General features: G+C 40.5%; 1 protein-coding gene across 2 annotated transcripts in view; it reads left to right on the top strand.

The window, feature by feature from the left end:
• Window positions 1–4,840: 4,840 nt before the first annotated feature.
• The window catches only part of ARHGAP28 (Rho GTPase activating protein 28), a 72,174-nt gene continuing 52,256 nt past the window's right edge, over window positions 4,841–24,758 (top strand). For both annotated transcript variants that reach the window (XM_069004478.1, XM_069004477.1), the window contains exon 1: window positions 4,841–5,117. In XM_069004478.1, the coding sequence (XP_068860579.1) occupies window positions 4,987–5,117 (131 nt within the window). In that variant the 5' untranslated portion in view covers window positions 4,841–4,986. The remainder of the gene's footprint in view (window positions 5,118–24,758) is intronic.

The raw sequence follows: 24,758 nt of genomic DNA, 5'->3' as shown, positions 1-24,758 counted from the left end.
ACAAATGAGGGTCATTGCTAAGCAAGAAGCTACACAACGTTGCCTAAAGAATTTTTTCCATGTTTTTGTATCTTTTTAGGATAAAAGAATCCATAGTAAATCAATAAAAAAAAGACCATGTTAAACTTCACCAAAATGTGATGTATATTTAAATTGAGCCTGGAACTGAAAAATGTGAGGCTATATTTAACAAAGATGAATGTTTTGTTTCATACTTTAATTACAAACCTTTGCAAAACCACCAGTTGCCACAATACCTGATTTCTATTCTCTTTGTTTAAATATCCTTGTTAATTAACCTGCTTGTAAAGGACAAGCAACAGTTTTCTCTATGTTGTTTCTGTTCTCAGTTTGAAAAGACAAAGCAGAATAACAAAGATTTGCCTCTAATTTTTTTTTTTTACTTGCTACTTTTTCAGTGTTACAAAAGCAGTGGGTCTCACCCATGCCCTCACATTCCCAGCTGCCCACATCAAGGCACACAAACACCTCTCCTTTACAGTAGAAAAGAGGACTCTAGCCCTTCCACCATCACTGGAATATAAAGTTCAGGGGCTAAATCAAGATTAAAAACTATTCTTCATGATACATAAAATTATCTGAAAGGAAATAGACCTCAAGCCACAGTTAAAATTCTCCTGACACAAAGTCAGCCCTTTCTCAAACACTTTTTCATGGGAATTGGTACTGAGCAGTGGAAAAAGCACACACCACTCTCCTTGGCTTTTATGCAATGTTGTATCACTCCTTGTTCTCAGTCTGTCCAGGTACTTTTAGCTGACACCAACTCTTTGGTGTGATGGAGCTTTCTGCTCCCCACCCCTCAAATATCTTTCCATCCAAATGACAAATTAGAGAAGTAAAAGACACAACCTTTAGGTTTCTTTGTTTGTTTGTTTGTTTTTACCCGAAAGCATGGAGAAATACAATGGTTCTGGTTTTGGTTTCTTTCACACAGACACATACAAAATTTATTGCAAGAGGGATGAGGAAATTTAGACGCAGTGCTAGGATGACATTTTCCTATGTATTGCTCAATTCATTTTGCCTTGATTTAATCAGTGAAAAATGCTGTGGTTTACACAGCTTCCTTATAAAACTTAATCTAATCCAAGCTGACATTAAACCAGTCCAGAATTAACTTCAGAGTTTTGCTAATTTTGTCTAACTTTGTCCTGGATAATTTAAGCTGGAAACGACTACTGAAATTCATCACTCAGAGATTTTTGTGTGATTTGTAGTTCAAAGGGGTATCTTGCACTTTCCAGGGCTCTGTGGGTCTACTCTAATAATATAATGGTACATGGTCCCACCATGTCAGGACAAGAACCCCTAGCTGACAAATCCCATTCCTCTCAGTAACAACACCCCCTTGAACTAGGCCAGAAAAGGCTGCTTAAAAATCTGTTTGAAAGCATCCTTTCCAAGTAACAGACATTCAATGTGCTATGCAAAGGCTGGCCATCATCTTGCCACCAAAATGTTTATTAATTAATTCAATGTAAATACAAAATTGATATTAATAACAATGACGGTTTCGTTTTCATTTCAGTAAATTTTAACTAGTGACTTTCTGTGTGTTTATATCTGTTGTACATGGCTCTCACAGATATTCTTCAAGAGATGAGCTGAAGGCTTGATCATACTAGTATATAGCCACTAATTTACATTTCTGGAGCAACAGGTTAGTGAAAATTTCTCACTCCTAGTTCTCCAAGTTCAGGCCCACTTAGCCTTATACAATTATTTTTTATTAATTACTTTGCCACATGTGTGGAAGTACAAAGCACTCCCCTTGACACAAGCACAACATAAAATTTGAAAGCACAAGCCCCTTGCCTACGAAACCCAAGGCAGCTGCTCACGGGATCATGTGCCACAGACTCTTCTCTTGCTGCACCTTCACTTTAATGCTTGCCACCAAAAGCATCCTCATAATATTTTTTTTCTCACTAAAATGGCATTTCCATAGTATTTGAAAGGTCTAGGAAGCTTTTAACTATCTGAAAAAACAATTAGAACTGTCATAGTCCTGAGTACTTCACAGGGAATCTTGTAGAAACATAAACATGTTGGATTAAAATATTTTCCTACTTGTTTCTTTATAAACCAGGAGAATAACTTCTCCATTGGGAACAGAATTGCACAGATAGAACTGAAGGAGGAGTCCAGCTCATGTTGTCTCGTACACTTTTCTTATGACTGTGTGACTAGCCCAGCTAAAACTGTTTAAAGCCTGATATGTGTGTCTAGTTGATTTAGCATATATTTGGAGTTTCAATAATATCCAGATGTCTAACCCCAAGAGCCATTAGGCACATAAACATTTTTAGCTCTTGGTTTGATATATGTCTTTTGGTTGATTAGTTTTCAAAGTATCTATTTGTACTTGTGCCAAATAGTCTGCCATTTCTATACAAGCCTCCAGTTTGTGCACCAGCACTTTATAAATCTCCAAATAAAATCGTCCATGTTTATTTTTCTTAGAGAGAAAATCCCATTTAATAAGCGTGGGCCTCCTTTCTTTATATGAATTTTTCTTTTGAGATGGTATCTGTATAGTTTCACATTTCAGTGTTTGAGGCTTTTTTATTATGGAAAGAGAAAACAAAAATAATACTAAAAATATATTGCATTTCTACTGTGGGCTTTATCTACACATAGCTTAAAGCACATAATCATCACTTTTTGGCTGATGGTACTGAAAAAAGACTAGTGTTATGATAGAAAGGAGAGAAAAAAGGCTTTCCCAAAGTTAAGCCAATATTTTGTCAGCACCCTGATCTCCTAAAGAACACCCACTCCCTTTTTGATAGTGTTTGGTGCTTTCCACTCTGTGTGCTTTTTCAGGTGTTTAATTTCTTGAAGTAAATTGTGAAGAACATCCTTAAAGGGTGTCAGAAAATATTTTATAACATATATTTATCAATTTTTTGCTCTCATATCTGTTTGATATATGCACTTTGGCTGCTTAATATTCAAAATATCTATTTGCATTTGTGCCAAATATAAATATCTATTTACAATTTACTCCCCCTCATCAGAGAAGGGGACTTCTCACCTTCTGGTCCAGGAAGGAGAATGTAAAACCAGGATAGGAAGGGAAAAGAATGACACTGGCAGCAGCATCCCTGGTCATCCAGCAGCCAGGTAGCAGCAGCCTGGCGTTCAGTCAGTGGTCCACAGAGCCACAATATGATATGAGATCTATGATGGTTTCAGCCCTAATTTTTCAGGTCCTATCCCTTTCCTGAATATCCCAGTAATCACAGAACACTGGTCATTGCATTCACCCCAGTCGTCACTGGTGGCACCATGGCATATGGTCTGGGTGCCCTGGGAAGCACATTGTGCTTCCAGAGATAGCTTAGAGCCTTCTCCTTCATTTCTAACATCTGTACATGGCTGCACGGAGGCTCCCAGAGGGGCTCCATGCTGCCATTTAAGCAGCCATGAATTCATCCTGGGCAACCTGGCCTTAAAATATTTAATCCAGGATATCTTAACAGCATTGCAAGAGCAGGCTAAGAGGCTCTGTATGTTCAAATATTTATGCTTCCTGGGTGAGTCTGGCAAGAAGTGCTGCCAAGTGTACCTTTATCAGTGTCCTATGCTGGCTAATTTAAAATTAACTTGGGCACTGCCTACATGAGTCGCAGCAACGTGTTTGATCGAAACCACTGTGTCCCAGTTCAGGGGGAAGGTGGAGGTGAGAAGAATCATTTTATGATTCAAAACCTGAGCTACTTCACCAGCTGCAGAGACTGACAGTGTAATTTAGGTAGCTGTATAGCAGTGCTGGAGAGGGAACCGTGACTCAAGGGAGATGCAAAAGAGGAGACCAGCAAGCATTTTGTAGAGAACCTGTGCTCGGGATGCCACCAGCAGCTGTGACAAAGGTGCACAGAGGCTGGTGTTTCACACCTGTGCTCACAAGGTCCTCAGAGACCTGTGACCCACTGAGTAAAATTAGGGACATCCTTCACATGATTTCACAGGCAAGACAGTAGTTTTCAGGAACTGGCATTTACCAGAAACATTTCTTTTTTTAAAAAAAAAAAAAAACAAACACTGAAGAAGTGGGAGAGGAAAATAGAGGGATGTGCAAATTTTCTCACTTTGTCTACAGAGCTTTCTCTGAGTATTATTCCAGAATTGGACCCCGAGGTTTTTTCTTGATTGTCTCCTTTTGAGTGAAAAGCACTTAATTAATGTAAAGAGATCAAGTTAAATCATGAAAAAATGTCAAGCATCTTGGTGTGCATTTATTTACAGTATTGCTCCAGATGAACACATACAGTTGTAAAAATAATTCACTCATTTCCCAGTGCCTTTTTAATTATATGCGTGATGCCTTAGTAAGGCAGCATGTGCACAGCCATATCAGACAAAATGAAAGCTTAATCTGTTTTCAGCAGACAGCTAGTGCACTTCCCTGCTGTAGAAATGATCCGGCAGGTAGGAAATCACCGCTCCCGCTCCTTGGTGATTTAATGGGAGCAGAGCCCACTCGGTCTCTGCATCCCTTGTAAGACGCCCTGCTCCACCAAACCATGTGCTGTGTTTGAGTAGCGCACTCCACGCGGCATAACCAGCAGATAGTTCCACTTAGACAAAACTAATTCAGGAGCAGGAGTATCACAAAATTTGCCGTTAAAAGGAAACAAAAACCAAAAAAAAAAAAAAAAAAGGAAGTGGAGAAGTGTTCGGGGAGGAAGCGTTCGATGGAGGATTGCAGGACTGTCTCAGGTTTCTCGTTTCCTAGGAACGTAGTAACTTCCCCGTGGGTAGTTTGTGGGCGGTGTTTTTGAATATATGCTAATTCAGCTTCCCTGACAGGGAGAGGAGCCGTGTCCCGGTGCCACAGCTCTCCTGACAGCCGGCAGCGGCGAGCGGCTGCAGCCGGGGCCAGGCCATGGGCTGGTGCTTGTGACAGGGTCACTCGCCCTCCCGGCAGTGTCACAGCAGCGGGGCCGACATGTGCCTATGACCATGGAGATGAAGGACTCGGGCAGCGTGGTGCTGACAGCCTACCATCCCCACAGCCCGGCCAGGATCCCGGGCATGGAGCAGAGCTTTGTACAGGACATCCCCCCCAGCCATTCGCCCACCAGCAGGTAAAGCCTGAGGGATGGGGACCGGTGCCATGCCCTGGTGTTTTGCCAGTGTTGGACGTGTGTGTTGCTGGCTGTGTGTCAGCCTGAGAGCATTTGCCGAGTGCTCGGACACTTCAGAGCACTTTGCTCTCGGCGCATTTCTTGCCCCCGCCGGGGAAGTCATTCAGCGCAGGGGTGCGGGTCAGGGCTGGGACGGGGGAAACAGGAGTGCTCATTTTAAATCTTGTAAGTCAACAGATCAGGCCAGTTTCCTGCCCAGGATACTGAACAAGACCATCCCCACGTAAAAAGGCACGTGAATCAGGCTTCTGCTCAGGTCCTCTCGGAGTGTATTGCCAAAAAGTGAGGCGGTGGGACTGGCTAAGCTTGGCGCTCAGAAAGTTGATTCTGGCTTTGGTTTAGAGGATTATTTGATTCCGTCTCTGTTCGCTCACCAGGTCAGAACCGACCCTTGTGCTTTTTTCTGTGGAATTGAGGTTGCTGCTTTGCACACCCGCATACACACAATGGGAGACTGCATCGTTAAAGTCTTAGTCTAAATAAGAAAATTCCTTCGTGTTGCAGGAAACTAAGTATTGTCTTAATTAATGTAGTCGTGTGTATGTTTACCTTCCTGCCTTGTAAGAATGCATGTACTTGCACAGTTCAAAAACAAGCGGTTTGAGCAGTTTCAGTATTTTAGAAAATCTGATCTTTGTCCTAAACATACATGTCTGAGTTTTGCAATTTTCTCCAAAAGAAGTGGTATAAAAGTTCATACTGTAAAAAGTTGAAGAAAGTAGGAAATCTTGCATTATGGCTTGACTGAGAAAATAAGAACTAAAGTCTAAGGAAACAGCAGATGACATTATCCCCACGAATTAAGTCTGTGTCTTCTCTTGATAAAAATAATGATATTTACTTCATATTGTTTATTTATAGCCCAATAGCTATTTTGTTTTCAATGTCATTATTTAGATTAGCTGCATCGTCCTGTTCCTTGTGTGTTTCCCTGGCTGTCTCATAAAGATAACTCCTTTGTTCTGTTAAACTGCTGCTTGAGCGCAGTACCAAAATACATAATTACATGTTGAGAAAAGAAACAGAGTCTGGGCTTTTAGACGCAGTAAGAATGGCATTTGCTACTCAAAACAGGGAGCAGTGGTTTTGCATTGGGTTACAGGGAAGCATGTAGTTTCTTCCCCTAGGAAGAGCACTGAACTCAATCTCCCTTTAAGTTTGTGAGCAACAGAGATGTGGTGTTCTGTTTTTCTTTTATGTGTGCTAATTGTTTTAAAATGCATTTGAAACTTAAGCTCAGAGTGTATGAGGGTTTAAATCACACACATAAATCACATGCATATCACCTACAAAAAGCAGAAGTGCCAATTACAGTTCCTGAAAGTAAAAAACTAAAGCGGATCTTGACATTTTGATGAAGAACATATTTTGGAAGCTCCTGCCGTGAGGCAAAGCTGTGTGTGTCTCTCCATGTCTACATATGCATAAGATTTTGGTGCTGTCTCCCCTTTCTTGTCCTCAACTTCCTGCAGCTGTCTAATAGCAATAGCCAAATTCTGCCATATGGGCCGTCAGTGGCTGGCTGAGTTTCCAAAGCCTGTTCAAGAGAGGGATTTTATTAACCCAGCATGAAGTCCTCTGGAATGCAGAACCCATGAAGGCAAATGCACTGACTGTTTTAACAAATGGTAAAGTAGGCTCTGGCTTAATCCCTATTTCATCTTCTAAGAGCTCTTTCCTGGACTGCATTTTCTGTATAGTTTCCTCTGCAGCCATCCTAATGCAAGAAGTTTTATTATAGATTCTGTCTGGTGTTCCTTGATCCCTAAGGCAGCTACCCACACTATGACATGCTAACTCCTTAACTCTTAAGGAAAATTATTCAAAAAAGCATGAAAAGAACAGATATGTCACCTGTTTTTTGTTTGATAACAAAAACAGTTGGGACTCAGAACTTGATTTTCCTCTGAAGTCAGATGCTTAAGTTACATGTAGCTCTAATGAAGTCTGTACTTGAGATGTTTATCCATGAGAATAGAATCTGTGTTGGATATTAGCCTTTGATTTGATAAACTGCTGACCAGTTCTCTCTCAGCTTAGGAATCAAGATACCTTATTTTCCTTCCTCTCCTCATAACATTTTGCTTGCATTAGAGTGATGCACTCTATGTCAGAATATCTCCACTCACCAGAGCCAGGCTTGCAGGTGTCTTCCAGCTGTTTTCTCTTGCAAAAACTTACACTTTGAAAACCTTCTAAGCAGAGTTTTCTCACAAAAAGTGGAAACTAATGCAACCTCAGCCAGCACTGAACTGCACCACACCCCACCATTTAAAAAGACATTGATAAAAACAGAAGGAAAGATTTAAGTAACAATCATAAGCCCCTAAACAAATGAGTAATCTTAAACACTCTTGACAATCCAGACACACATCTGAGATGCCCATGTACATGAAAGGTTAGACCAGTAGAGGCATCAGACCACTTGGACTCACATCCATGCACAGCTCTCGCAGGGCCAACCAGGCTGGCATCCTGTGCGCATTTCTAAAATACACTGACAGCATCAGGGTCAGTGTGAAGTACAGCAGCTGCAAGGATTTTCATTCATAAGCCCAGTGGGTATATAACCCATCATAAGTTAGGGGATAGCAGCTGGTGGGCTGTAAGGAGAACAGGAGAAAATTTGCTTTGGTTGCTTTGAATGGAGGATGCATCAGTGTGCAGTGAAGGATGGAGAATTCATAGAAGTAATGAAGAGGAGAGTAGAATGCAAGTTTGGCTGCATAGTGATGCCATCACCAATTTGCAAAGGAGAATTCTAGCTTCCAAATGTACTGTTGGATAACATCGATAAAATGGTTAAGAAAAGGGACCACAGATTCCACCCATCCTCCAAAACAAGAGTTCATTGAGGGACTAAAGACAGTGATACTTAAATATCTTTGCCTCAGTTATCCATATAGTTCAATTCTATCTTTCGCCATTTGTTGCATCTTGAAGACTTATTTAACCAGTTCTATGTGTGGGCTGGGGTGAGCCCTGAAAACTGCACTGTTGGGTTTCCTAGAGCTCCAGGAAAACCTTCCTTTAATTCTGCTCATGCAACTAGCAAGTTCTTTTTCCATTTCTCTCATGGGATATTAAGATCTCTTTCCTTAGCTTGCCATCTGCTTTTATGTGCATTTTATATGCATTTGTATTACTCATATCTTTTTTCTTTTATTTATTGTTTGTGAGAATGAGGTGTTGGGGAAATCTCTGTTTTGTTTGCTTGGCAGTCAGGCTAGCTCTAAAGCATACAAGTACAGTGGGAAAGATTCCTGTTCTTGTGGCAACCACATTACTGTTTTTTAATCCCATTTATTAGAAAACAGATGTCACAAGTACCAGTACAAAAGAACCCAAAATATCACACTATCCCTGTCAATACAGATCCTGTCTCAGTGCAAAGGTGAAAGTGCTGATTTATATTACATAATGGTCAGCTTTGGCATCCTCGTTTCAGAGAATGAAAGACTTTGTAGTTGTGCACAAATACTGCTCCTGGATTATATAGAGGAAAAGTGGGGCCATGGCCATATGTCTTCCTCACATCCCCTTTCTATCCTGTTAGGAGTAGCTAGGAGGAGTTATTCCTGTGCTCAAAGGAAACAGGCATGACCTCTATGCCAAATGGCCAGTGAGCCCTCTAAGGTAATTAAGCAATTAGGGGAAGACAAAGCATTCCTAAGTGAGTCATGCTCCTGCTTTCCTTGACTCCAGTATAATAATTAGTGAGTTCCTCAGCCTGTTTGCTACCAGCACATCGACCAGCAAAGAACCCATCCTGTGCTGCAAATCACAGACATTTTCACTGCAATGAGTGGCTGTCACTTATGTGTGCATGAAATAAGAATTAAGGGAAAGAAAAAGCAGGTTCATGGGGTTTGTTCCTGCAGAATGGGGTGAGAGCAGCTTTTAAAGTGCATATCAAGCTTTTTATACATGGAATAACCTTCTCAATCAATAATCATGCAAAGAGCAGCATATGTACTACCAAACTGAGGAGCTTGCTACACAGGTAAAGGACGAAGTAGATGTCAGCACCACTGATCAACACAGCCAAGAGTCCCTCTCACCTTCTTCCCCAGTCAACTGCAAGTCTGGTACTTCCAGTTGTTTCAGAGAAATTCCTTCCCAATCCCTTTGTATTCGGCATGTCTCCTTCCTCCTGCTGTCAGGGGGGTGACTTTCAGGCAGACATCACTAAATGGTAGAGTCAAAAAAAGAACAGGAATAATTCCTATATTGGTTGAAAGATACTGTGTGGATTGAGTTACCTGCTGACAGCTTCCAGGATCCTGCTCTCCAAGCCTAAGACTTGCAGATTTGGAGCTGATAGTCAAGTCATTACACTGGACAAGAATGACACCAGATTGTTTTGTAGGATTCATTCCTCCTTGTCAGCCCCAAGATACTACAGATTTATGTCAAGGTGAGGTAAAGTGTCCCAAAATAATTCTCTGGAAGGAATATAACTGAAGGAGGAGTATTTATGCACCAAAATTTGTCTTGTGACAGGAGGAGCTATGTCAACTGTTCCGGTTTTATCCCAACAGAAGCAGATTTTATCACACTTAAGTAAGGTCTGTATGCCCCAAGGCTGGGTGATCTGGGTTGGATTTCTGTCAGTGCTGATTGAGCAGCTCCCCTGCTCACTTGTACACAAGTGATGTCAAGAATGTCTTCTTAGTGATGCAGGATAAACAACCTTAACTATTTTGGATGTTTATCTCACACTATCATAAACTTCCCCAGAAAACAAAATAAAAATCTGGCTCCTTTTCCACAGTAAATCTTGACATGACTTGGACCTTCTGCAGTAACTTGGACTCCGAAACTATGAATTTAGAATTTTAAAATGTACTAAAAGTGGTAAAGAAAATCCCATAAATCAGTAGCCAAGAAGAGTCAGCATTGGCAGCAGCTGGGCAAAAAATAAATTTTGTGGAAAAAAATAACCCTTTTTACAACTTACAGAAGTTTTCTAAATATGATTTTTAAAGTATATTTTTATAGATGCTAAGAATGATAATTCTTAATAAAATATTTAGCAGGAGGATGCATATAAATAAGTCAGACAATAGTAGATACGCTTTTCCTGTAGGTTTTAGAAATACTTACAGCACATCCTCTGGGAGCCACACTGAGGAATGTAGTATTTATAGCCAGCTCCTCATGTTATGGTTGAAACTAGAGTTGGCTTCTCTGGTTTCTTTTTAGTTTGGTGCTCCTGCTGCTCTCCCTGGTACCTCCATATGTAGAGCTAATGAAGAACATCTGGCACTGTTCCTTTGATCATTTTGTTTGGTTGAGCATTTAGCCAGCTGCCCCATTCATTTTTAACTAAGTCACTTATCTCTGATTACATGAGGATTGGAGCTGCCTGTAAAAAACAAAAGAGTAGGACCTGAGAGCCCTGCATGCCCTACACAGACATGTTCAGATTGCATCTGGCAGCCTGACAGCACAGGCATAAAAAACTCCCAGGAATCCACAACCTTAGTGTTACTTTTGTACAGGAGATCATCGTAATTCAGTGCAAATGTGTGGAAAATGTGCAGAGGTGGCAACTGCAAGACACAGCTATGGAGTACTAGTAAAAGTACTTAGCTAGAACAGTATCTGAAAAGCATCTGGATAGCGCTGTACAAATACAGAATCACATCCTGAGCCAGTGTGGGGTATCCACAGCAAACAGTCAAGCTAATGTCCTGGATTTTGGCTAACCACGGAAGAGCAACCATTTGACCCACTCCAATGCTTAGCTCTAGCAGGCCAGGCAGCACAGTAGAGCAAGCCCAGCTGGCAGCACATCTGCCAGAAGGGCAGAACCATGCTCTGTGAAGCCTTCAGGTACCACCACGGTGGGTGCATTGAAAGAGCACAGGAGAGCTACCCAGAGAAAAGTGCCCAGAGTCACGTTCCAAGGTGGTGACTGAAGCTAGGCATCCTACCTGGTATTCTGGCCTTCCTTTTCCTGCCTCCTACTTTCTCTCTCAGTAGAAATTGACTCACACCACCCTGATCTCCCAAGTCCTGTCTGAGTGTTAGGGACTCAGAACAGGAAGACAAAAAAAGAATACATGGGGGTGGGAAGAAGAGGGAGCAAAGGAGCACAGGAGAAGGACTATATTCCTATATATTACCTGATTCTCATCCTTGTGTGCAAATAAAAGGATCTGGAGTCAGAAAAGAAATAACTCACATATGTTGTTTTGTAGTGGGGCAATTTACAGCTGGGTCTCAAATCCCACCAGACACATTGGTTTTGGAGTGGCATTTAGGTAGAGATTTTGAAGTCAAAACATGAAATGGTTTAAAAGACATGTTGTTTGAAAAAGTGTCCTATTACCCTGAAGGACTATTTCAGCAGAGATCAGCAGAAGTGCTTGAGTTGGCATCCCTTGTAATTGACGTGAGGAAAAGATTGATGATCTGTGAGGGATTCCTCATTTCTGTAATTCATTTCTTCTCCTACCATATCTTAACTTTCCAGACACTGTCAGAGTCTCTGGGGAGAGTGGAATAAACACTGGAGCAGGGAGCCTTTTATCAGCTTGTTCATTTAAAGACAGTTTCATGTCTTACTTAGGATGCTGTATGTGGTACTCAGCTACTGTAAGTCTGTGTGATTTTCAGATGCATAAAATCATCCCGTTTAGGATGTACATATGCTGTTTAGGCAGAAGGCAGCTGAACAAAGGAGAGACAGAAATCTCTGCTACTCAGTCTTGCTGTTAATGAATTTCCACCTGAGGACTATACAAACCTTTTTTTAAAAGCTCTTGGTTGCAGAAGGTTCTCTGAGCAGATAATGAGCAAAATAATGACCATAAGGCTTTTTGTGGAGGGTAGAAGAGCCCTACCAGAGAGAGACAGAGGACAACAAGTGTATACCAGAGAGAGACAGAGGAGAACAGGTATCAGATGTAGAAGTCTAGCTGTGTTGACATCATTTACCAGATGAAAGACAAGTAAAGCAAGAGATGAGCCAGGGAACTGTGTTTTAAACACCTGTGCATGAAACCTCAGGATGTCAGACATCAGGTCACTCTCACAGTTTACTACCAGAGATGGAAGAAGCTCTAGAGCTGTAAGTCTTCATATTTTACTAGAGCTAATAAAAAAATCCCTAGCTTCCAAATGTTCAGACTTGAGAAGGGCATAATAAATGTTTAAAGGCCTGAATTTGACTCATGGAATTGTAGGTTCCTTGCTAACTACACCCCTGCAGAGTCTGCAGATGGCCAGACTCTGAGTTAGTCAATGCAAAGTATAGGTATGGCAGTGGACAGCCTCCTCATTCTCAGTTTCTCTTTCTCTGGCTAATGAAAACTCAGAACAAAGTAACACCCAGCCTTGTTTTTTGGCCCAGTGATGATCACACCTAGTGGGCAAGAGGGAATTTAGAAGTGATTTTGTGCATAGTGCATTTTTAAGGTTAACCTTAGTATAAGAGCAAGAACTGGATAGTTATAGCATGAATTAGTCTTTTTTTAAATTCTAATTTTAAAAAACGGTCAATAATAAATCATGCAGTGAAACATCAAGTGGGCTATGAGCGTTGTTTATACATGTGGACTGAGTTAATGGACACTTAGGTGTAGTAATGGAGGTTTTTTCAAGTCATCAGAACTCACAGCTTTTTGTCAATAACTTTGCTTACAGGGCATGATCTGATTATGCTATCTCCTGTCTCAGGTCAGGCTGACTTCTTCAACAGCATTCTTGCAGAATAGGACATCAGTATGAAGTCTTAGATAATTAAAACATAACAGTGACTAGGCCTGTCTTCTTTTTGCAATACTTCCCTCCTTTACTCAAATATTTTGAAAACTTGAGTTCTAAATATTTGCCTGTATGTATCAGAGATTATTATAAAATCTTTGGTGTAAATACAGGTGAAACATGGAGCGGGGAAGCCTAGGGCCTTAGGGCATTCTCTGAAGTTGTTTTCCAGGCTTGGCTGTCCTTGGCCATTTCTGGGCCAGATGGTGCCCATATCATGCATGTGCAAGGAAGTGAAAGGAAACAGTGAGTTTATCCTTATGAACAGAGCCAAGGGAAGCCTTTGTACTCAAGCTGCAGCAGGATTTCACATTGCAAGTGCTCACTTTTGGAGAGAGGGTAGGAAGAAGGAAGCCAGGACAGCCTTCCAAGCAAAGGAAAGAACTCTCTTAAATACATGGGAACCTTTTGTCACCTGCTGAAACAGTAGTGTCTGCCTCATATAAGGTCCTTCTTACATCTGCCACTCAGAGGATGCATTTCACTGTAAGCCCCAGTGATCTGCTTCAATCCTTTGATGCTGTCTTGCTTGCTTGCTTTCTTCCCTCCTTCTTCCTTTCAATTAGAAAAAGCAATTAACCCATGAGAATCTAATATTACTGGTAATGTGAATTTTCTGGAAGTATTAATTTATTCTAATTTACCTGTGTGTTTAAAATATATGCAAGACCATAGATGGAGCATGAATCTTAAAGTTACCCACATGTCGCTGACGATTCAGAATATGTGGCTAACAGAATTACATGTCCCAAAAGTCAAATATTAACTGGAATTTTCTTCAAGCATATTTGTTTAAGCCATCTGTTGCCTCTGACAAAGAGTAGCAATTAAAAATAAACAAACAAGAGAACCTACTACCTCAATTTTTGAAAAGCCTTTTTCATCATACGGGACCTCCATATTCTGTGTTTACGAAGCACACCACATATTTTTGGGAGACACATTGATTCTGCAGCTATTTTGTGTGGTCAAAATGCATTTCACCCTTAATGGGCTCCATCTCTTATGCCTTTTTTTAACTACTGAACTTGTTGTATAAGATTTAGCTAACCCTGGCCTGAAGTTAACTGTGCCACTCTCAACAATGCAGTAAGATCATGCAAACCAAACCAGCTTGCTTCAGTCCACATGAACACGAGTAAATCTGCAGTTAATTGCCTTACATGTCATGCAGCAATGAGTCACTAGCTTTAAGTAATCATCCATTTGCACATGGAGTTTATTGTCATAGGATGTCCTTGGAGGCTCATTTTCTCTTTCCAGATTCAAACATGGGGTATGATATTCATGTGGATAACAAGGATGCCTATAATTAACACTGTTAGTGCTAACAAGAATTCTAAAAGATACAGTTAAGTTGTAATTTTCAGAGGTTATCTTCTCCTACTTACATGAAACTTACTGAAGTAAGAGAGATGTGTATTGCTTTTTTATTTCACAGTCTTGTTTTTTTTGCTCTCAGACACAGGACGCTGGATTTTGTGTACTACAGTATTTAAGGCCCAGCTGTGATGTCTGTATTCTACTGAAAATCTGCATTACAGGCAAAAAAGAACCAAATAAAGCAATGAAAAAAAAAAAGTAAAACCAAAGAGGTTCAATCTGACATCATATGGTTTAACAGCAAGGTAATAAATCCATGGCTTTAGTGGATATCAAGATTACCACATAATGATTGCACACACAGGAATTCAGAACATACTTTTATGGGGTGGCTGCAAGCAAATCTGACCTCCCTCTGCCTGTGTCCAGGAGCTGTACGGCCACGTTAGCACAGAGCTTTGCCCAAGCCAAAAAAAAGCCATGGTGACGTGCTACCTCAGCTGCAGGGCTTCTGGCCCTGGGGAGCCTGTGTCCAGCCCACTGACACGACTGTAGGAAACTTGAGGGCTGGAATTCAAAGTGTTTAAACTAATGCTTCAGGACTGATAAGGTTAAAAAAAAAAAGGGTATGTGTTTTTCTGAACAGGCCACTCTGCTGATTAATAGGTTAGGCTGGGTATTTTCAGGTTTAGGTACATAAACAAGTATAAAGTTACACCGCATTTTTCTCAAATACGTTGCAGCCTACAGGGGAAGCTTTACTCAACTTACTTGAACCATAGCAGAATATCTTGTTCTTTTGTGCAAATCAGGTTCCTACCAGGGAAAAGAGCATGAAAAAGGAGTGCTGCTTGTGATATTCTTAGAAAAGCTTATTGACAACGATATGAAAGTATTCATCATCTGAATCTCTGTAGACTCCTGCAGAACAATCAAGGGTACAGCAGGGATCCAGAGCTAGTTCTGATGAATAAATTTACATTTTTGTTAGGTTCGATTTTTTCTCTTTAACTTAGGTAATCCATCTGAAGAGTAGAGTTCTGATTTTCTGGGAGAATAGACCTTAAAAAATCTTTTCTTTCTTAAACAAGACAAAGGCCAGTCAGCATCTGAATATCTATGAGAATCTCCTTTCTAATTAAATTTCATCAGCTGGATCAGAAATATGATGATGTTCAGAAACTTTCATTGATCCACATTCAAACACTGTAAATAAGGTTTATAACCTTTATTCTTCAGCTGTCAGTTCATCCTTTGGTTTCTGAATCATTTCATGGCATTGATCCAGTCCTTCAGTTACACCAAAAAAGACACTGACCACTGAAAAAGTGGGTGGAAAAACATCATTCAGCAGTCAGCTGGGTATATCTGCTGCAAGTATGTCTGTAATTTTGTGAAGGAGATGGTGTTACTAAGAACAGATTGGTTTCTGAGACTGCCTTGAACCCAGCCAGCTGTAGTTAAACCCTCAAAGGCTGACAAAGTGCATTCCTAATTATATCAGTGGAGTGGATGGCTAGATTAAGTTACCTCCTTTGAGACTATTGGTGACAAGTTTCCATCACTGGGATAGATTTTATATTTCGTACAAACTAAGGGGACCTCAGGCTGTGCAACAATAGGAATGACCCAAATACTGACATGATACATATCTGTGGGCTACCCTAAAGCCCACAAATAGCCATATCCCATGAATACCCTGGACATAGCAATAACATTTGATAGACAACCTTTGAAGACTTTGAATAAATTTAAACTTAGTATGGGGTCCATCTTTGAAATGAAGTACAGCAGTTTGCACCGAGTACCATAAAAAACCAGGAAAACCATAAACAGTGGGAAGAGTTTTTCTGGTATCTTTAGAGAAAATACATATTTATGGCTTTGGCCATCTTCACAGGGTCTTAAAACTTTCACTGACGTCAGTATACTTAAGCAACTGGTATAGCTGAAGATAATAAGCTCAGTATTTGTTTTTCTGTACTTTTCTATGATCTATATTTAGTTAAAAACTTAATACCACTTTTCTGTCATTTTTAACTACCTATAAAATGAGTAATGCCCTATGATGTGATTATAGCAGACCAAACTTACCGTTTCCTGAAGATCACTTGAAAGCGATGAGTAGATCTCAGGGATAAGCAATGAACAACACATCCTTACATACAGTGAGAGGAGTGACATATTCTTATAGAAGGGGAGGAAACCTCTTAATCTTCAATTTTGATTTCATAGTTGATTAAAAGAGTTTGCTCACTTTGCAAGACTGCTGTTGTGCATTTTATGTTTGGGAGACATAAGGAAAATTCCTGTTTACTTGAGCTGACATTTCTGCCACTGTTGTCCTTTCTCACACCTAAACCATGATATCTAAAGCCAGAGAGACAACACAGTGCTCTATACCTGACACCTGGAAAATCCTGTTTAGAGTGAGGTGCTATGATGGGCTGATCAGATAAGTCACCCTGGAGAAGAGTACATGTTTGTTTTTACTGTTGAACCGTGAAGGGTATAGAGAGCTGAATCTTTGGATTACAAATGTAATTGACATCTCACCACTCTGAAAGTCAGATCTAGAACTCCTCCTGGTGACAGTAGGCATTGGGCTTGCCTCTGAAGATGTCCTGCGTCAGCATTCTGCGACTGACTCTGCATCTTCGATACATGTTGCAGTTCTTTTTTGTCATTTATCCTATTCATTCCATTCTCTTGTTTAGAAACTCCTAAATTCCACACAGGGATGAATCAGTTATTGAATTTCTCTGAAATTACATTTCTGTTGAATCCACTTTGATGAAAAACAGTTAAACTTAGCCAAAAGCTACTGAGCAACACAGGAAAGATAATTGAGTGTGGCAATTCTGTAATGGTCACTCATGATGGAAAAACTTAGCAAGTTCAATGGGATATTTTTCCTTTTAGATTCATCACAGTCACTTTTTTGGATGGCTCTCAGAGAAATATACTTACAAATGGAAATATCACAAGTTAGCACTGGACCCCAAAATCCAAACAAAACAATGAAGCAACACAGACTTTCCTTCCTATTCTGATTGCATCACTGGAACCACTGCCTAATAAGGGGATTTTGTTTGAAAAAACTTCCTTCTTTGTTTTTTTACAGTGCTGTGTGTCTGCATTCCTGTTCATTTGTATGCTTGATTAGCTGAAATCAAATACAATGATGCAGATCTCCAAGCAGCTATAAAAACTCAAAGTGACTGATACTAACAGAAGAAAAATATTCTACTTTGCAATCTTCATGACAATTGCTGTGCAGAAAGCAAAAGGGCTGATGCAAAATCATGTATGTGTTTTTCCTTCATCTTATTTTGTCTTTTTGTAAGAGAAGTTTGCTTTTTAGTGGACTTCAGATAGTCTTGTGAACAGGTAACAAAGGATGCACTGTTTGTGTCTCTGCCTCATGCACAGCTGTCCTCTGGCCTGCAGCTTGAAAGAAACAGCTAGATTTTAAGAAATTCTGTAAGTATTGGTTGTGGGATTTTTTTCTCCTACCTATGATAGTCTGTGTGCTTTTGGTATTACTTTTGACTTTTGCTGAGTTAGTCTTCTGTGGTTTTGGAATGAGTCCTGTAGATTTTAAGAACAGGGAAGGTATTTTGGTTTTTGTAGGTGATGATGTATCTTCTAGAAATGAATTTAATTGATTCTGATTATAGACATCAATTGAAATAAATAGAAATATCTATAGATATAATTTTTAAGTGCGTGAGATCAGAAGATTGGTGGAGATTTATGTCGTCTTATATGTATATTCAGAAAGTATATCTTATGTAAAGATAAAATTAAAAAAATACATTGCGCATCCAAACCTTAACCAAGAAAACTTCCAATAATCAAAAGAATCTAAAGGAACTTAGGAAAAAACCTCAAAATTTAATGGTAAAGTGTCAATTCGTTAACAAAATAAGAAGTATATAAGTAAAAAAGAAAACATCCTAAGATCTACTTTAACATCATGCAAATGCCTCTTGCTATGTAGTTGAGGGATTTTTTCACTTTTGCCTTGTTGTCAACAAAAACCTGGTTAGTCATTCTTTGAAAATGGGTAATATTTGACAGCATTAGAAGAGGTCTTGTGGCGTAGATACACTTTTCCGTTACTAAGTAGTAAAGTGAAGGATAGACTAAAACCATGATGAAAGTAGATGAAAGCTCATGAGAATTCTTTAGCTGAAGCTTATTCTTGAATTTAGTGTTTTGTTTTGATGTGGTGGTTTACTTAAATTACTGATTTAATCATGCACTTTTTGAAATCAAAGTTGTTGAAAAGTTCTGTGATCGGATTATGTGGAAAAGAAAGCTTGTGACTAGAGTATTGAATAGGGATTGTTGAAATTGTTACTCAGAAGTCTGAACAAGTAGCTGAAACACACGTAAGTGGGTGTTTTCACAAAGAAAGCATACAAAAATACACATTTGTAGCAGGTGTGATGGCAGAAGTTTTTTGCAAGGTCAGGTCTGTACATTTCTTTGATGCAATCCTTGAAATGCCTACGGTCAAATGATTTACTATGCTGTATTTGAGTTTTGACTGCTATCCTATACAATATGTAAATAGGAAAGTCCTGCTTCCCTGGAAATTATGATAAGTGAGTAGCTTCTTGGTTAGCTGTGACCTCATGGTACTATCCAATGTTTGCCTAACAAAAATGAAATCAGTTTGTTTTTCATGAAAAAAGCAATCAGTTAATATTTTGAGTGGAAAGCCTTGACTTAGACACATGTACTGTCTGTGCCATAGAAAATTTTATGATTTACTGTATTTTCTGATTTACTATATTTCTAAGTACTTTGAACATTTTTTGATGTATGGGCTGGTTCAATCTTGTTGACAAGATAAGTAATGAGAGCAGCTCTGTGGTTCCTCTGAGTTGCTGCGGTTTTCTAATTTTCATTGGACACAAACTTTATCACAAATTTATTCTGAGTAGCACTTGCCCCGTGTTTCCTGCAAGGTTTGCTGGGCTTGATTGACACATTATTAGTCATATTCTGTTTCATTTAGAAATGTTCTATACAAAACTGTTGGGTTGTACTTTTTTCAGAAATGGGCAGTTTAACTGCATTGTCCAGTTGCTCATGACGGACAAACTCAGGTGATTTCGAAGCTTGACTGTGGAATATGCCAGGGAGTGCTCTGGGGTTCTCCTGACTATTTTCCCAGCTCGTATCATTGCCTCAAAGTGTTACAGTGAGGCCAGAAAATTTTACCTGACAACGTTCAGAACTGCAACTCTATGGCAAATCTATGGACAGCAAGCGTAGGAGAACCAAAGAAAAACCTGCCCATACACTCATGTACCTCCTGGAGCTATACATCTATGTGGGCATTTCCTGGAGGGCACTCTAGCAGACTCGTCAGTTAACAAAAGCAAAATGCCTTGGTTTCAGTTTGTTCCTTGTTTGATCAAAAGTTCTCGTCATATTCTCACCATCTTCAGTGGTACTGTCTGGTAGTCAGCTATCCCCAAACTACTTGCATTCTTTCCTAGTCTATTAGGGCTCAAAATCACAACCAAGTTGTGATGACAAATAAGCTGCCACTCTACACTGTGAGCTTTTATAACCACTTGGGGACTTGCTGTTAGTGCATGGCTAATAAAAAGTAACTTAACTAGTCTTTTACTTCTTTCATGACAGAATTACTCTGAATTATGCCACATTTGCCATGGACTAAACTTTCACATGACAGTTAATATAGCTCGGTTGCTAATTAGGAACTTTTCCAGCAGTAGCAATAACATTATTTGTCTTAACTCTTATAATTATATTCATCTGAAACTCCTTTCCCTGGACCAAAAGAACTCCATAACTACACCTAAGAAAATATTTTTCTTGGGTGATATATAGATATAAAATAAAGGGGCATTACTGCTTCCTCCAGTCCCCACCACTAGCTTTTGAAATAGGAAAATCTATGTTTCTCAAAAGTTCTAGGCCGTGGTAGTCAACTGTCAGCTCCTTACATAACAGCACAGCAGCAGGAATCCTCACTAAAATTATTATCCAGTGAAGTTTAATTTATATTGGCCAATTCACTGGCATTATCATTCATCAGTTCAGGATCCACAGCACAAATAACTTTGAGAATGAAAGCTCTGAGAACACGTGTTAAATTCATCTAAAATTTCTCTCCAAGGCCAGGAGAAGATTAATGCAGGCATGAAAGCAAAGGTCTGGCGCCTCCATCAGCTCCTTTTCCAGTTGCCTGGATGCTAAAATGATCACAGAAATTTCCTCTTAAGTCTCACTGCACAACCCACACACACGCACAGCTCCAACAAAGCGATGACTTGCAGCCTGTGCAAAAATACCCCTAACCTGCCTGGCAGCCAGCTGGCTTGCCCTAATCCAAGCTCTGAGCCTCAGACTTGAGCCCAGGCTGCTCTGTCTTGAGAGTCAGCAGTGCCAGCAGTACAGAGAAAGAAGCACGTGTCCCACCTTGGCTGGAGACCGTGTCCTCCCTGCAGCAAAGTGGCTCCAGCTAGGACAGCTTCCAGTTGGGCAGTGCTCAATTTCAAAAGCATCCATGTAAAAAATTGGCATCTGCACAATTCACAAGTCTGAGGAAGTTCTGGACATAGTTGTAACTGTGCTGGAAAGAAAAAAGTGGAAAGCCGTGAGCTTGTTTGAAAAAACAAAGCAGCAACTAGGATTTGATTTTTTCCTTCTGCCTCCTGGCAGGTGACCTCAGTGGATGCATGAGTGCTGAGCACTGCATGGCAGCGTTCTCACTTCAGTTCAGTTTGAACCCGGTTTACAAACAGGCAGAAAGCTGCCTTCCATTGTTCCTGCTCAGCCATCCTACTTGCCCCCATCCCCAAAAAACCTTAAGGCATTAAAATAACCTCTGATGCAGGCACTGATTCTCTCAAGTGCAATAGCACACTCAACACATGTTTGGAGAGCTCATTAGAGGACAGAGTCAGCATTTTCCTTCCTTCAGCAGCTCCAAACCCCTGATGGTGCTTTTCCAAGTACTGATGATTTAAGTTGAAGTTAAAAACAAGCAGCCACTTTTCCAACTCTTGCTTTAACTCCATACTTGAGAAAAAGTGATAAGGGCCAATTTCAGTACCTTGCCTTCCTCTGCAAGTACACATGAATTGTTTTATAGAAAAGGCAAAGCAAAAATGGAGAGAAAAGGAGAGAGAGATTAAAATGCAAACAAAATAACTTATTAATATGGCAAAGCTGACATAATGCCATCTGGTTTATGTCTGGTCCCTATTTGGAGCTTGATCCTGCCGGGTACTTAGTGCTCAGGCTGTTCCCTACAGCAGTCTCCAGAGCACACTTAATGTTTAAGTGCTTTACTGGATCGTGCCCAGTGTGCTGAGCACCTCAAAGGAATCAGACCTTGCTTAATTTTTCTGGTTTGTAGGAAAAACTCTTTCCAGCTCTGAGTCCTGGCACTTCTAAGTGAGATTTTTCCTTCTCCACTCCAACACCCATACTTTTTCTTCTGAATAGTCAGTTCCAAGCAGGATTAGACCACTGGTTACCCACAGTGGAAACTCCAGAATAGACCACTGGCTTCTGAGGAAACTCCAGGGGACAATGTTTTTGCTTGAGCTGAGGTGCTGCCTGGAGTTATTTAAAACTCCTTTTGCTCAGCCAGTGAAAAGCTTCAGCTACAGAGCAAAAAGGAGAGTGTGTAATAAATTCTCGGGCATAGTCAGCATATACTCCAAAGGGGCAATAAGCTGTTAAATCAAATCGAAGAAATCCCTAGTAAACCAGAATTGGTGGTGTGTCTGACAGCATGCACTACATTAAAGATCTCAAGTCGATAACTCCAACCCTGGCTGTCAACATGATGTGCAACCTCCATGCGCACAACTTCCATCTCTTTCCAATAATAGTGAATCTTTGTGAAGAGCTGCTGTAAATTACAATTACTAAGCAAATTTTCAAATCTTGTAGCCAGATTTGTAACTAGTCTGAAGACCGTGGTGAGAAAGGAATGATAAGCAAGCAGAGACACTTTCTGCTGTCATGGCAAATCTGCTCAAGGTTTTAGTTTCAGGGTCAGGCTGTGTAATTCCTCTATCAGCTGATCCTTAATGCTTTAAAAATCCTTGAGGTGCACACACTCACTGTGGTGTGGTCTCTCCTGTGCTCTGCACACGTTTGTGCATCCATGCATGCGTGTGGGGGTGTGTGTGTGTATTTGTGGGGGGTGTGTTTGTCATGTGCAGTGCATCAGCTGTGTTGCTGAAGTGCAGACACACAGCATTTTAGCCATATGGAAAAACACACTATCCAGGAACACCATGTCTGCACCTCTGCCCCCTGCTCCACTCTCCACTTCCACTTCTACTACAGATTTTTACCAGCATTGCAAACATCCCTCTGTCTTCAAATAGCTGATACAATCTCTAAACAGCCAGCCAGAAAGAGGGACAAAAAGAAAGGAAATACTTACCTCTTTTCCTCAGATATAAGATTAGCCTAGGGCCTGAAAAAGACAAAAGTGTAGTCCTGGATCACTGATTGGATTAAATCTACATACGTCTAGCCCTCTGAGGCTAGAAATCATTCTTCACTGGACCAGAGCACTATGCCTCATAGGGCCCAAGAAGACAGCTTTAAAATTGCCATGTAATTGAGTATTGGAACATCTCTGACTTTTTGTTGTTACTGCTGTGCTTTTCTTATACCCCTAACTTTCTATCTAGTGAGAAAGAAGCAATTCTATCACTGAAATGTAGTTGTCTTAGGGAAATAAAATGACGTTTTCTGCCTGAAGTGCAATCAGGACATGGCTAGGGAGCACAGCACTCTGCGTGGGCACAGGTGGGCTGCAGGCTCCTGATGGTGAATAGTAATTTTTAGGGTAGCTGGTACAAAGGACAGCAAGCAGGAGGTTTTTGCCTGTGACTCACACCTACAATTAATGATAATAATTATTATTATTATAATAATATTAATACACAGCAACATTTTCACAGCACATGGAAACAGATACAGTAAGCACGGGTGACATAAGCAGCAGACTGAAATTTCATGAGCACTGTAAACAGAGCTGGGTGTATGCTGGAATTTGTCCAGAATACTAGACACAGCACTGCAGCCCTATCAAGAAATGGATTCTCATGGGAATTCCTGGCAGGTCTTCTGCACCCCCAACCAGATGTTGGTGGTGCAGGGAGTAAGGGGCATCTTTATCAGTTAGTGCTTGTATGTATCCTGCAAGGGTGACATTGCCAGATTTCACTGCCTCCCCTTTACAACACGTGCTTCTCCCCATCAGCCATAACCCACCACTAAGTTACCAGCTCATGTCCTATAAGACATAAGTGGCCCTCCTCAGCTCTTAGGAGGTCTTGTGAAACACTTTTCCATTGGACCATCTGAACACCAACTGCCTGCAATTACATCAGCTAGCAAAGGAGACTGTTACTGCAGTGTTGGCAATGTCACCACAAAAGCCTTTTTGAAACACCATCTTTAATTAAATATCTTGAATTTTCTGCCTCTTTGATGCAGAACTTTCTATTAGTTTGAATCAACAATTATCTTCTGCCTTGCCGGTGCAAAAAAGATCTGCCAATGAAACCATTGGTGCTGGGATCAGTAGCAGCTGTTACATGAACAACAGGGAGCTGAAGAGCTTTGCTGCAACCGTGTTGCAAGAGGGAATAACTGTCAGATAATCATCTTGTAGGACTCCATGAAACCTGTGACATTGTCACATGGCTGGTGTCCTCCTCAAGCCTCCCAGCTGGGTTTGTGCAAGTGTGAGAGGGACTGGGAAAGAAAAGCTGTTCTGAAGTGCTATCTATCCATCTATCCATCTATCCATCTATCCATCTATCTCTGTTCATGAAAACCATGGGTCCAGGTATATCTTGTTTGGACAGTACTGTTGAAGCCAGAGATTTCTCGATGTTGAGGAAAGCCTTGATCTTGAAAGCATGCAGGAACCCCATTCAGACTTTGGAAGGCATTTGCATTTGACGAGGAGCATGCCCATTTCCCAGTGCCTTTGCCAGCCTGAGTCTCCAGTACCTTCAGCCATTCAGACCTGCACAATTAAAGGGAAAACACCACTTTCAGCAGTACTAGCCATGGTCTTTGTTTCTTAGGTGGCACTGACGTGAGTTTGGCTGCACTGGGTGTGCCAAGTGCTGATCATGGTGGGCTCTGGGTCTCTGGGTTGAAGCCAGGAAAAAGAGATCAGTGTCCTCAGCTGCAGTTAATGCCCTATGGCAGTGGTAATAGTATTTTATCTACTTTTTTTATTTAATCTCATGCTAATGTTTTCAAATATCTTATAATTTTATTTTTTATGTTCAAATGTCTGTGATGGAATGGGTAACATAGATTCTTTCTTTTAAACTCGGTAATAGAAGTTTGTTTTGCCCTATCCTCTATTTCACTGCTTTGTACAAGACAGGCATGTCAAATTCTGCCTGGCTGGCAAGCCCAGTTCTGCTTTCATGTCAAATAATTAGC

Source organism: Aphelocoma coerulescens, chromosome 2 (genome assembly GCF_041296385.1).
Source record: "Aphelocoma coerulescens isolate FSJ_1873_10779 chromosome 2, UR_Acoe_1.0, whole genome shotgun sequence".
In the NCBI taxonomy this organism is placed as follows: domain Eukaryota; kingdom Metazoa; phylum Chordata; class Aves; order Passeriformes; family Corvidae; genus Aphelocoma; species Aphelocoma coerulescens.
Note: the sequence above shows the minus strand (reverse complement) of the source record. Positions and strands in the feature narration are given on the sequence as shown.